Source organism: Martes martes (genome assembly GCF_963455335.1).
Source record: "Martes martes genome assembly, chromosome: 17".
NCBI classification, from domain to species: domain Eukaryota; kingdom Metazoa; phylum Chordata; class Mammalia; order Carnivora; family Mustelidae; genus Martes; species Martes martes.
Genome location: NC_137905.1, coordinates 19,063,785 through 19,077,260, shown reverse-complemented (window position 1 = coordinate 19,077,260; position 13,476 = coordinate 19,063,785). Strand labels below are relative to the sequence as shown.

Here is a 13,476-nt window from a genome sequence, read left to right as displayed (position 1 = left end):
TTTCCCATGGTCTTCCCTGAGTCCTCCGACCTCATATCTGGAGGATGGGTGGGGACCCCTCAGCTGCCTCCAGCCTTGTCTGCCACAAAGACCAGCGCACCTGCCTCAGGGCCACTCAGGCACCCCAGGCATCTCAGCCTGGAGCAGGGCACTGGGGGGTTGTTGAAGGCACCTCATATGGGTTGAGCTCCTGCCATGCACCCGGTACTGCTCTAAGCACATGCCTTCATTATCCCCCCCACCTCCATTCTGAAGGGGCACTGTCCTCATGTCACACCCTAGGGCACAGAGATGCTGAGTGGCTTGCCCAGGGTCACACAGCCAATAAATAGCAGGGCCGAGAAGGCCTGGATTCTTCTTCAGGCCTCAGGACATTCACCTGCTCTGAGAAAACCATGCCTTCCACATGCCTCTAAGTATGTTGCAGGCTGGGAATGGAGAGCCGCAGCAGCTTGGAGCAGTTAGCATTGCCCTGGGGGGGGGGGTGTGGGTGAGTCAAGAGAGGTCCTACACCTTGAGGAGTGGCTTTGACACCTTCTGCCATTGAAAAACTGCCATCAGTGTTCTAACCAGGTTGCAAGAGCTCCTAGGGGTCTGTGGAGTAAATAAGTTGAACCAATGAAGGAAATGTATGGACTCTTGCCCAGAACCTTCTCAGAAACTATCCCATGCCTCACCACAGGCTGCCTTCGGTTCTGGAGACCAGCAGACATATCAACCAGTCCCTACTCAGCCACTTCCACCTGTGCGACCGCAGGCAATCGCTTCAGTTTCCCATGTGCCATTGCTAAATGGAGATATTCCTTCCCGAAACAACATGGGAAAAGTCCCAGCAGTCACCTGTGGCGGGTGTGGGTGGCAGGGAGACAGGCACACCTCCAGCTGTCAGCGAACATACACACATTCCCACACAAATGCAAGGCCTCTCCTTCTAGGCAGGGAGGGCCCCGGAGAGGGGTTCCTGCCAAGATCACATTACCCAACAATGAGCGTGGGATGCTCTCTCCTGGCCCCTCCCAGAGGAGAGAACAGTGAGGCCCTTGCTCCGTAGCCCAGCCCCAGCCACTCACCTCCTCCTTTCCCAGCTAGGGAGTCTCAGAAGTCTTCCACAGCTACCCTACCTCAGCAAATTTCCAGCCCCTCAGGAGGAGGCAAAATGGAGACACCAGCCCAGAAGTCAGACCCAGGGTTTTTGTTTGGCCTTGAGACTTGGGGCAGGGCATGGTCCCTCAGACAGCCCAAGTTTTCCTTATATATAGCGGGATGACTGAACCCTTAATTAGCTAGGCAATGCCAGGCCCCAGGGCAAGAGAAAAATCTGGATAGCAGGCTGGGAGGGGCTTTTGTCTCCTCCTGCTGCTTGGATCTCCAATCAGGTCACAAGCCATACCTGCCCCTCTGGTCCATCTGGCTAGATCAGAGTCCAAATATTAGGAGAGTCAATGCCACACGCTAGGGTAGGGCAGTGATGCCCCAACCCTCAACCCCAGGAACCCCCCTACTCTTACAGCCCCCTTCGGGAGGAAACACAGAGTCAACAGCCCTGATCTATCAGGAAATAGTCTTTATTACAAAAATTTGCATGTAAACAAATAACCACTGCACTGAACAGCCTCCCTTCAGAGCATGCACACCCCAAGTGTGAAGAAAGCTGGAGTCCCATCCCCACACACAGGCCTGCCCCACGGGCTGGGCTCGGGCTGCTGCTTGGGACACATACACACCAGCCTGTACACGTATCACTGTGGGCCCAGCCCTTGATGGCCCATGGGAGCTGCCTGGGCAGCACCATCTGTCTGTCTGTCCATAACCATAGGTGGGGTATGCCCAGAGTCTGAGCCAGCCCTGAGGCACCTAGGGCAGTTGGGTGGGCCAGCCCACCAATCTGTCCACTTGTATGCACAACGCGGTATGGGTCTGTGGAGTCTAGAGCACCGAGAGATCATGGCAGGACTTGGACTTGGCACGAAAGGCCATCTTGCGGCTGTTGCGTGCTACGATGCGGCCCAAGAAACGCTTTGCCTTCTTGCCAAGACTCTCTCGCCGCCGGGTACCTGCTTGTCGACGTGCATTGGCCTCTTTGCTGTCCCTGCGCAGGCGTATCTGGCGCACGACACCCTCGAACAAGGCCTGGACGTTGTGGTGCAGCGCCGCTGATGTCTCAATAAACTTGCAGTCGAAAACCACGGCACAGGCCCGGCCCTCTGGTGGGGACAGGGATGTGCCGGTTAAATTCTAGCCACCCCATAGCAGCTACCACTCAGGAATCCAGGGGTCAGAGATGGAGCCCTGGTGGTCCCCAGAAACACAGACCCCAGCTCCCCTACAGAGGATCCAAGGCATTGCTGAGTCACCCAACTGGCAGAATGTGCCCACCTTTAAGGAGCTCACAAAGGCTCACAAGAGGAAACTCATTTATGGAAATAATTTGAAGGCTGATATTCAAATGGAAATGCCATAGCAGTCAACACAAGACAAGGAGAGTTTTGATGGGCACCTTAATATTTCATGGTTTGATGTTATATTATGATGAATAACCAGTGAAATTGGGAGGAGAATGTCACCAAGTCACTGCTAGGTTCCTCTGAGGGACTCAGTTCTGGGGGTCACAGAGAGAATACTGAGCCCAAGAGGGGCAGATCCTCCCCAGAGTCAAGACCATGCTGAGACCAGCCCCATGCTCTGACCTCCTAGCCCAGTTCCCTGCACTCTCTTCACTCATCATCTGTCAGGCCAGGGCCAAAGGACACAGGAGAGGAGGGCCCTGTAGTGGCCCAGCTCGGTGCCCAGCAGCTTCCTCCCCCCACCCCCAGTGCATCTGGTCCTTCCCCCAGGACTCTCAGCCCTCTGGGAGTCCTGTGGGAGGGCAGCAGCTTTCCCTCTCTCCCCCTTGAGTTTTCTTCCTGAACATTTTTAGCCACTTATGATCCCCAGGGACTTGAGCTGAGCCAAGACTTAATGGACCACAGGCCAGCCAAAATGTCCCTCCCTTTCCGACCCACTCCCTGCTCACCATCCAAGGAGACCTCTCGAGAGCGCACCAGGTCGCTCTTGTTGCCCACTAGGATAATGGGCACGTCGTCCATCTGCCGTGCCCGCCGCAGCTGGACCCGCAGCTCTGAGGCTTTCTCGAAGCTTCCCTTATCTGTCACTGAGTACACGATGACGTATGCATCCCCCATAGCCATGCAGTGACCAGGTAGCCAGCGGCTGCTATCCTAGGGAACACATACACATGCATATCTACCAAATGGTCTCATGCCCAGGCTACAAGGCTGTCCCTCTAAGCAGGCCCCTAAGCCCAAGTCAGCCCTCCCACCCAGGCCTGGGTCTCAGCCTGCAGCCTACCTGCTCCCAAATGTCATAGACCATGAGTGATGCCTCTTCTCCATCCACCATGATGGACCGATCATACGTGTGCCCTAGGCAGAAGACTAGCAGTCAGGTTACCTGCTGGTTGCCAAAAGCCACCCTCCCACACCATGTGCCAGAATTCCTATTTTGGCCACACCCTCCAACTGCACCATAGAGGGCTCCCCCCTGCCCCCGCCAACCTTTCCCTCCACTGATGGTCGCTATGCGACAAAGAGATGACAGGGCTGAGAAGCAGTATGTACAGGACATGGTGTGCCTGACCTCACCTAGACAACTCTTCCCCAAGCTGGCAATGTCCTGGGTTGCCCCTCCTGTGTTCCCCGCCCTCCTGTTCCATGGGCCCCAGGGTATCTCTGACCATAGTAGCCTAAGTTAGAATAGTGACTGTCACATTCTTTGGGAGCGTTGGTCACCTAGGGCTCTTCTCCTAGAAACTCCCTCTGGCTGTGTTCCTGCCACCCCTGGCAAGGAGGGATGTCCTATCCCCATCCTACAGAGTTGCCTCAGGTACAGCCTGGGACTGCTACTCTGGGCATTTCTTCCCCTACCAAGGGCTGGAGGTCCCTTCTCCCTTAGTTTCCCCATCTGTGAAATGGGTAGGTAGAGGCATGACTCTGAAAGTGCCATGGTATGTGCCGCTTTTAATTCAGGTCCCCAGCCCCGTGCCCTCAGTCCTCCCCTGGCATCTCCCCTCCCTTAAATAGTCCCAGCCCCTCACCTGCAGCCTCTGCTTCAGGCCCATCCTCTACACCACCGAAGATGCGCGCCAGAGCGCTCTTGCCCACGCCAGGCGCCCCCAGCAGCAGCACCTTGTAAACGCTCTCGTCTGAGTCGCTGCCCCCTGAGCTGAGCGACTCGGAGGAGCCCTCGGGCCAGTCGAGCGTCGCACCCTGGGCCCCGGTCCCCGCCGCGGCCGATGCCAGAGCGCTCGGAGCCAGCGCCGCCTGCAGGTCGCGCTCGTCCACCGGCATGCTTCGACGGTGCAGCGGCGGCGCGGGGCCCCAGGGTGTGCTGCCTCGACGGCGCTCGCGCTCCCGGCCCCCGCCGCGGCTCCCGCCGGCTCCGCTGCCGCCGCCATTCAGAGTCATGGCGCCCGACGCCGTCTGAGGAACGGGAGTGGGGACGGCAGGGTCAGCCGTGGGACAGACGGTGTGGGAGGCTGGACCCCGGGCGCGCCTGCCTGACGCCGGGCTCAGGCTCGACGCTCGGGCCAAGGACCTGCGTCGAGGACACAGCGGTCCCCTCCCGGCAGTGGAGGTCCTGGCGCTCTGACTCGTGAGCCACCCTCCCGACTCGTCCATCCGTACCCCGGACGGTGCGACCACCTGCACCCCGCTCCGCCAGGACACTCACCCAACCGCACACGGACACGGTCAAGAGAAGTAGGTTCCAGGCCCCGACACAGTCCCCTCGCAGACCCTGGCTCAGACACCCGACGCTGCCGCAGCCGCCGCCTCCTCGGTCCGCTCTGGGTCCCGGCTCCAGAGCTGCCTATTTAAGTGTCTGCCCGCCCCCGTCCCCACCCCCGCGCTCACCCACGTCCCCGCTGCTGCGGGGGCTGACGTGTCGGTCCTCCTCCCCCTCGGGGGAATCCCCCGCCCCCCTCCCAGGACCTCGCACCCACTGAGACCCCGCCCCAACCGACTGGACAGACAAAGCCCGGTCAGAGCTCGTGTGTGGTTGGAAGGCAGGGAAGGAGGGACCAGGAGGGGGACTAGGTTGAGTGGTATGTGGGAGGGGCTTGGAGTTGGGGGTATCAACATGGCTGGGGTCAAGGGGGAAAGCCCGACAAGCCAACTGTGCCAGCTCCCCTCTGGGGAAGAATTAGTTCTGGCCCTTTAACAGTGGATTCTTCCTTTGCTCTCCCCCAGCCCTGGCCTGCAGCCTAAGCAAGCCAACCAATACAGGCTGGACAGACTTCACCCTTCTCTGTTCAGGACACCCACTCCCGAAGGGGCCCATATATGAGCTAGAACTGAAGGGTCCTAAATCTGAGCTCCAAGTCTTGGCGCCAAGTCCTGCCTACTCCCCTCCCTGCCCTGGGGAGTTGAAGGCTCTACCTGATGAGCCTGTCCTTCAGGGTGAGGGTTAGTGTCACCATGTGAGCCTCTGGGAGCATGTGGAGAACTTTGGGGTGGGGGGTGAATGAAGGGAGGTGTTCTGGCAGCGTATTGCAGGTAGAGATGCATGCTTGGTTTGGGGGGAGGGAATAGAGGTCCAGAGAAGGGAAACGATGAACTCAGCACCACCTCACCTCCCAGCACCCTCCAGACAGCTGCCAGCAACTCTGCTAAAAATACCTGGTCCTGGCCCTTCCTGGCCTTTCTGCTCCTGGTCGTTCTGCTCCTGGGCTGGAGGTTGCCCAAAGTTGGGGAAATCCTGGCAGACAGGTGTCAGATGGCAGTAGGAGTGGCTAGGGGTGGAACTGGATCAGGGCCGGATCCAGCTGCTGTAAGTCTTCAACGTCTCTTTCCTTCCCTCTGGCCCCAGATGGGCCTGTAGTTCAGGGCATATGCGGGGCCTGGAAGTTCCAACTCCCATCTAGGAGCATAGATGTAGAGTGCAGCTGGGGCAGGGCTGGAGCTGGTGGGCGGGATGAGCCACCATGTGGAGTCCCCATTGCCCAGAGCTCATCTACTCCTTAGAACTAGGGTGGGTGCCAGGGCATAGAGGGGAGGAGATGTAATGAGGGAGCTTGGTTTCTAGACCTGTCTCTGCCTCCAGGCTTCTGGGTCTTGCGTCCTCTCCCTGCGTCAGGGTGCCCAGCTTAAAATGACCTGTTCCCTCCCTGACTCATGTCTGGGTGTGTGAGGATGGGGGGCGAGGGAGGCTATGAGGTGCTTTTATGACAGGGATCTGTTATCAGACTCTGAGGTTTAATTGCGATGAGTGTGGCGGGGGTGGGGGGGTGCCCATTTGGGCTCAGGTGACATCACTGATGGAGATCCTGGTGGGTTGTGGTAGGTTGCTATGGAGACCTGGGTGGGGTTCTCTGGCGGCTCTGTCAGTTTCCTTGGCAACATCTGAGAGGGCCTTGGGATGAGGAGGGCCTGGCTAGGTAAGTAGGAGGCGGTTCACACAGGACCCTCTGGTCTTGAGATCCTCAAAGTAGGCAGGGGCTAGACTGAGGGGTGGCCTGGCCACTTATGTCCCTCCTATGGTCCTGTGTTCTTGGGGGCCTGGGCAACCCCCTACTGGCCCTAGCTTCCTGGATGAGATCCAGTGGCAAGAATCTCATCTTGGTGGGTGGAGCCTCCTGCCAGGACACAAGCCTCAAAAGCCAGCAAACCACTTCCCATCAGGAACCCTGGCCTGGGCCGTTTATGACCCCTCCTACCCCTGAAAATAACCCCCGAATGTCCAGCAGAAGATAGGTATGTGGCATAGCTGTGATACTTCCCAGCAGGGAGCCGTGTGAGGAATTAGGGCTGGGTTTCCCCTCCAGTAACCTGAACCCTGGACTTCAGCAGTGTTTCTTCATTGCCAAGGGAACTGCATCCACACGGGGCCAGTCAGGCCCCAGGCATTCCCCAACAGGCCAGACACACCACAAGCCTAAGTATGGCCAGGGGCCCCAGGAACCAAGACTAGGACTTGACCTTGAGACATCCCCACTCCCACCTCCTGGTCCTCCCAGCTCTGTAGGCTGAGCTCGGCTGCCCTGGAGCAAACTGAATCTGTCCTAGTAACACACCTAGGACAGCCCAGCCTTCAAATCCCAGCTCTGCCACTTACTAGCTGTTTCTGTCCATTTATCTTGGGTGAGCCTCAGCTTCCTCCTGTGTAGAACAGAGATAACGTTTGTATGGGGGTTGTTGTTAAGATGTAAATAACAATATGAAATGCAGAGGTAAAATGCTTGGCATATTGTCGTATCTCAATACGAACACTTTTACCATCCTTGTTCGGAGGGGACAGGTTGAATGAATGTGTCCCCCTCCTGCTGCTTCTTTCTTGTTTCTGTTCCATTCTCTCCAAAACGGTGCTCTGCCTAGGAGAGGGGCAATGCAGATACCCTTCCCCGCCCCTCCATACCCACCTTCCCTCTGTGGGATCCCACACCTTTCCCCCTCCCTCTAGAAGCAAAAATTTGCAAAGGGAATTTGGCTGGGTTTCAGTATCCCCAGCCCTCCTCACACAGCTGCTATGCCCCAGTTTCTTTGTTCTAGGGCTCATTTCATTCAGGGGTACCTGACTGCCTTAGTCAGGAAAGCATGGGACTCTTGAGTAGTGAGTTTGAGCCCCATACTGGACGTGGAGGATACTTAACAAAAAAAGTAATAAATAAATAAATAAATAAATAAATAAATAAATAAGGCTCCATTCATTCATTCATTCACTCATTCATCTCACTGACCTGTACTTAGTAGCTACTGTATGTCAGGCCTCTGTGCTGTGGGTATGATAATAAGCACAAATGGACATAGCTGGGCATGTTCATACATGTCATCTAATCCCTGGGCCAATCTCTCCAGCTATGATTTGTTGTTCCCACTTTGTAGACATGGTAACCAAAGCCTGAGAAGTCACGGGCCAGAAATAGCAGAGCCAGACACACCTGACAGAGGGCTTCAGAGACCTCAAAGCTCACCCCATCTCATACCCATATACAACAGCTGGAGTTCCAGAAAGTTCCCTGGGCCCTAGCCCAAGATTCACAGATGGTGTCCTTACAGGCAGCCAGGGGCCACGCACAGATGAGTCAAGACTGACAAGGAGACTATCTGATATGCCAGCTGTGATATGAACAGCTTGATATTCCTTGCCCATCGTGGCCTGGCTGCCGGGATGGCCAGCTGAATCACTCAGTGACACCTACGTCCCCCATGACCTCCCACCCCCAGCAGACACCTTAGACAGAAGGGGTAGGCAGTGCAGAGGTACACATATGGTGAAGCCCGCCCACATCTGGATATAGGTGGTCGGGAATGCTCCCTGGGCCCAAGGGACCCTGGTTGGTCACCTTGCCTTTCTGGAGCATGGGTTCTTCATCTACAGAAAGGGGGTACAGTGTCTGGAAGATCATGTGAAATGGGCGCAGATCCATTTTAAATCTCCACAGAGCCATCCCTGATGATTGTCACAACTATGCCCACATTACACATGAAGAAACTAGGGAATCTGGACTGATGACTTCATCTGTCTGAGCGTGGGCAGCCAGATCTTGGTCACTAGGTGGCAAAGCCCCTCCTTCCTGGAATTGGGGGTTGACAGCTATGGGGGGAGGGTGGGAGCGTTGGCCCTTCCATCCAGGCAACAGCGCCCCCTGTCAGCTGAGGAGTATGAGCCAAACTGCTGACGCTTCTCTTTACTCCCTGACTGGAGGTCTTGGGGAGTGAATTATTTCAGAAGCTTGTTTCCTCATCTGTGAAATAGGGATTATAAAGGGTAGAAACAGCCACACAGGGCTGGGTGGAGGACTGACTGACTAGGTAGTATATGCAAAGCTCTCAGCTAGTGCCCACTCTCAGGACAGGCTCGATGTTGTCAGCAGACCCTCAAGAGATCTGCAAAGAGCCTCTGGAAGTCTCTGCCCACAATTACGCCAGAGCCTTCGCAGGGATGAAGTGGCCAAGGCAAGGCTTCTTAATATCCTTTGTATCCTCTGAGAAAGAAACTGGGGCAGGGAATCATGGCATTATAGTTCCTAACTGGCTGATCCTAGATCCAAGCCCCATGGACCATGCTGGTGACAGACCGCGCTTTGGGCACAGGGTTGGGGGAGGCAGAGGGCCCAGACCCCAGCACCTGAAGTGACACACATCTCTGGGGATGTTGGTGGAGCGGATGCTTCAGGGTCCTTTCAATAGAGAAATTGGCTGTCACTGCCCTGACCAGGGGACCAGACCGGGCATCACCAACAGTTAGACAAGCGAGCATCACACAGCTACTGGCGGATGCTAAAGGATACATAGGAAATTCTTGAGTTAATAAACTCAAACCTGAACTCAATCAACTTCCAGTTAATAGGAAACACAGCAGACAAAGAAGAAATCAGATTGCAGGACTTCTTCAGGACAACTCATCTTTCAAAAAAGTCACTGTCAAAAAAGACCAAAACACAGGGAGTGGGGAGACAGTTTTAGAAGAGGCTAAAGAGAGATACCAATGCACATAAAGTTTCACTGGAGCGTGATTTTTTTTTTTTTTTTAAATAGGCTCCACACTGAGTATGGAGCCCAATGCGGGGCTCAAGCTTATGACCCTGAGATCCAGACCTGAGCTGAGATCAAGAGTCAGACGCTTAACCAACTAAGCCACTCAGCTGCCCCAAAGCCTGATTAAAAAAAAAAAATTACCAACTATGAATGACATTTTGGGGAAATTCATAAACAACTGGATATTAGATAGTGTTAGGGAATTTTTTTAAAAGGTTCATTTATTTATTTATTTATTTGACAGATAGAGATCGCAAGTAGGCAGAGAGGCAGGCAGAGAGAGGAGGAAGCAGGCTCCCCGCTGAGCAGAGAGCCCGATGTGGGGCTCAATCCCAGAACCCTGGGATCATGACCTGAGCTGAAGGCAGAGGCTTTAACCCACTGAGCCACCCAGGCGCCCCACCTTTTTTTTTTTTTAAGATTTTATTTATTTATTTGACACACAGGGAGAGACCACAAGTAGGCAGAGAGGCAGGCAGAGAGAGAAGGGAAGCAGGCTCCCTGCTGAGCAGAGAGGCTGACTCGGGGCTCGATCCCAGGACCCTGAGATCATGACCTGAGCCAAAGGCAGAGGCTTTTTAACCCACTGAGAAACCCAGGTGCCCCGGAATTTTTCATTTTTTGGCCAGATAACAGTACTATGGTTATAGAGGCTTCCTCTTAGGAGACCGGGTTGAAGTACTTAGAAGTGAAGGGTCATTTATCTGCAGTTTACTCTCAAATACATTTATAGTATGAGACTGGTGATGTAACATATTAACAACTATTAAATATAGATGATGGGTATACAGGTGTGATCACTACACTACTCTCTCAAAATTCTTGTATACTTGTAACTTTTCGATTGGAAGAAATTTTTAAAATGCACTGCATCTCATCCACTCAGCCTGTAGAGGAACTTGCACTCATGATCACCATCTCCTCTCAAACCTGGAATGACCCAAGATGAAAGATTCTGAGACACACTGGAAATGAATATAAATTAAGGGTTTATTACAAAATGTAAAGTGTTAGTTTAATGACTCATTGTCAGTGATTCAAAAAAAGAAGGCCATGAGTCCTGGGTGTGACTGGGGGCAAAAAGCCAGGCTCAGGAGCGGGCTGACAGGCACTGGTTCACAACCTCCAGCAGGTGGGTATTCTCTAGAGCAGCTGCTACCCGTTCCTTATCTGCAAGCTGCTTGTTCACTGGATGGAAAAAAAAGAAGGAATGGGGAAGGAGGATCAAAGCCAGGCTCTGGCCACCCTGCCAGCCAACCCCACTTCTAACCTTTGCATATATACATACACACTTGCACCAACCTCCTGCCACCTCCTTCCCGTGAGCCCAAGCCTCAACCAAGCTACCCAAACCACCTGAGCCAACACCTACCCCCAACCTATTAGGATCCCTCCCACCTGGCTGCTCGTGTCTGCTACCTCCTGTACTATCAAGTCTGACACACCCTGGTGCTGTGTACTTAGGAGAGGGAGAGAGCAGGAATGGAGAAACATGGTAAGCACAGGAAACTTAAGCCAGCTTCACTCTAAGCTGCCGCCCCCCCTGAGGAGTCACCCACCCAGGACCCCTCCTTCCATCTTGCCTTACAAACCACCAAAGCAAGGGGGAAGCCTCAGGGCCAATGCCTCAAAATCAGCCCACACTTACCTGCATGCTCCGAGGCATGAGTTCCTGGTGTAATGTGCACATCCATCTGGGAGGGAGACAGGTGGGGCCTGAGCATTTATCATGTGTCTACCCCCTTGACCCCTTTGCCCCACTCACCACCTTCCACTGATCCTACCTCCTAATGGTGACTGCGGACTCTGGACCTTCCATTATGCCCCAAACCCACCCAAAGCCACTCCATCTCTACCCAAAGAACTGGCTGCTACTGTTGACTTAAAGGCCTGCCTGTGCCCTATCCCTGCTCCAAATCTAGCTACAGCTTCCCACTCCCCTTCCTGCCACACTCACTACTTTTCTGCACTTTCCACCTCAGGCCTTTAGCCTTGTTGTCCCAATCAACTGGAAAGGCTCCTCCCAGTTTCATCATTGTTAGTTGGGATCCTTGCAGGCCTCACTCTGATATCCGTGTTCATGCTCTCCAGGGCTTCCTCAGTAGCACAAGCTTACCCCTGCCCTATCCCTGGGGCTCAGTTCCAATTTACCTTGAAACGCTGGGGAAGGGATCGAAGAAGCTTGACTTTGATGGACAGGCCGATAAGAGTGGCCATGCTGCAGTGTGGAATGGTGGGTGTGAAGGCCACAGCCACCGTACTCTCGGGGTCGCTCACCTGGTTGGAAGAATGAGATCTCAAAAGGACTGCCTTCTCCTTCGCCTTAGTATTTTGCTTCAGGCTAATCGTCTAGCCTCTATAGGCCTGTTTCCTTATCTATAAAATGAGCACAGCAATTCCCCCCCCTTCCAAAGATATCCTGACCAGTCCGGTGCAGATAAACTTTTCTGACTCTTCCGAACCATCTGCCCCCTCGGACGCAGGCAGTGACTCACCTGAACCCGGACTTGCTCCACTACGTTCAATTCTTCCAGTGTCAGTGGATGCTCCGGGTCATTGATGGAGCGAATCAGATGTGGCAAGTGAAGGAAAAGGGACTGTGTGCGCTGGCCCACTCAGAACCCTCAGCGGGGAATGCCCAGCCCTGATACAGCTTCACTAACTACTGGACATCATCACTTCAGCCCCCTCCCAGGCCCCAACGAACCCGCCCCCGCGCGGCAGCGGCGGATATCGAAGATCTCGCGCGCGTCGATGCTGTCTGGAACCTGCTCGTCCTCCTCGCCCGCGGTCACCGGCCGCTCCCCAGAGCGCTCGTAGATGAGCGGGTTAGCGTTCTCCAGGAGGCCGCCCCCCACCCCACCGCCGCCCACCATCGCGAAACCGCTGCCGGCCGCCGTAGGCGTGCACTTCCGCTCCGGCCGGAGCACTTCCGGGGAACGGGCAGGGGGCGTGGCGTGGCGACGGGGTCGCTAGAGGGACATGGTGCCCCGCTGGCCCTCAGCCTGGGGTGTAGGGGGGAGCGGTGGCCTCGGCGCCCTCTGTACGTTAATCCGGGGACATGCTGACCGCCCCGACGAATACATAGAGAAGCCACTCGAACGGTATGGGGCGTTCGAGCGCGTAGGTGCTGGACCGCGGAGATCACGGCTGGCTTTCTTCGGCCAGGCGTATCTTCGGGCACCACTTCCTCCAGGAAGTCGGCCCTCAGGCTGGGCGGGTCGCCGCGGGCCGAGTGTCCTCTGTCCTGACACCGTTTACTAAGTTTCGGAGGCTCTAGGTGACGCTTCTGCATCGCTCGTTCCACCTAGGGCCCTAGCGTGCCCTGCAGAGTCCCTCGCACATGGACCCGCAAGCACTCTTTAAACGTTGTCAATCTATTTGTCAATAAATGAGTTTGAGCTCGATCTTTGCGGAAGGTGGGGAGAGGGAAAGCCATAGGATTGGGTTGCGGTTGTCACACTCATGGGTGCATTGGCAGGCTGTGGCTGAGGAGGGAGAAGGCCCACGGAGACCCTCAGATCAGGGAAAATAGGGCATGAGGGACCTTGAGGGTGGACCCAGAACCTAAGTCCTGAAAGCAAGGAGGAGCTCTCAGGATGGGCAGTCACACCTCCCTGCCTTTCCTCATGCAGTTCCCTTCACCCTGAACGAAGGTCGTTCCCATTTCTACATCTGTGGGAATCCTGATCGCACACCTCCTCACGGAAGCTCTCCCGGGTTCCCCAATCACACCTTATTGCTCCTGCTCTCCAGACCCGAACACCCTTATCAGGCCAGTGACCATAAGGACAGCGAACGCAGTGACTCCACATTTGAGGAGAGGGTTGTGGGTATTGTGGAGGGGCTGCAGAAGCCTCTGAGGAAGCCCCAGAGGCTTGGTTTTTGTGCCCGGAGGCACTGGTTTTTGCCTGTTCAGTCTCAACCCCCTTTCCCTTCCCAG

General features: G+C 55.2%; 2 protein-coding genes across 3 annotated transcripts; both read right to left on the bottom strand.

The window, feature by feature from the left end:
* Positions 1-1,549: 1,549 nt before the first annotated feature.
* RRAD (RRAD, Ras related glycolysis inhibitor and calcium channel regulator) lies at positions 1,550-9,396 on the bottom strand. 2 transcript variants are annotated; one of them, XM_080828907.1, is made up of 7 exons: positions 9,318-9,396; positions 7,111-7,154; positions 4,729-5,916; positions 4,094-4,478; positions 3,349-3,422; positions 3,014-3,218; positions 1,550-2,204 (listed from the first exon to the last, which is right to left on the bottom strand). In XM_080828907.1, the coding sequence occupies exons 4-7, from the start codon at positions 4,461-4,463 to the stop codon at positions 1,927-1,929; spliced, it is 927 nt and encodes a 308-aa protein (XP_080685033.1). In that variant the 5' UTR covers positions 4,464-4,478; positions 4,729-5,916; positions 7,111-7,154; positions 9,318-9,396; the 3' UTR covers positions 1,550-1,926. The 2 variants fall into 2 exon arrangements, with proteins under 2 accessions (XP_080685033.1, XP_080685034.1); XM_080828908.1 differs by lacking the exons at positions 7,111-7,154; positions 9,318-9,396 and having other exon boundaries at positions 3,042-3,218; positions 4,729-4,839.
* Positions 9,397-9,743: 347 nt separating this feature from the next.
* On the bottom strand, positions 9,744-13,470 carry CIAO2B (cytosolic iron-sulfur assembly component 2B). Its single transcript, XM_080828906.1, has 5 exons — positions 12,268-13,470; positions 12,029-12,108; positions 11,685-11,810; positions 11,182-11,227; positions 9,744-10,721 (listed from the first exon to the last, which is right to left on the bottom strand). Exons 1-5 carry the CDS (start codon positions 12,407-12,409, stop codon positions 10,624-10,626), a joined length of 492 nt encoding a protein of 163 aa, XP_080685032.1. The 5' UTR covers positions 12,410-13,470; the 3' UTR covers positions 9,744-10,623.
* Positions 13,471-13,476: the final 6 nt, after the last annotated feature.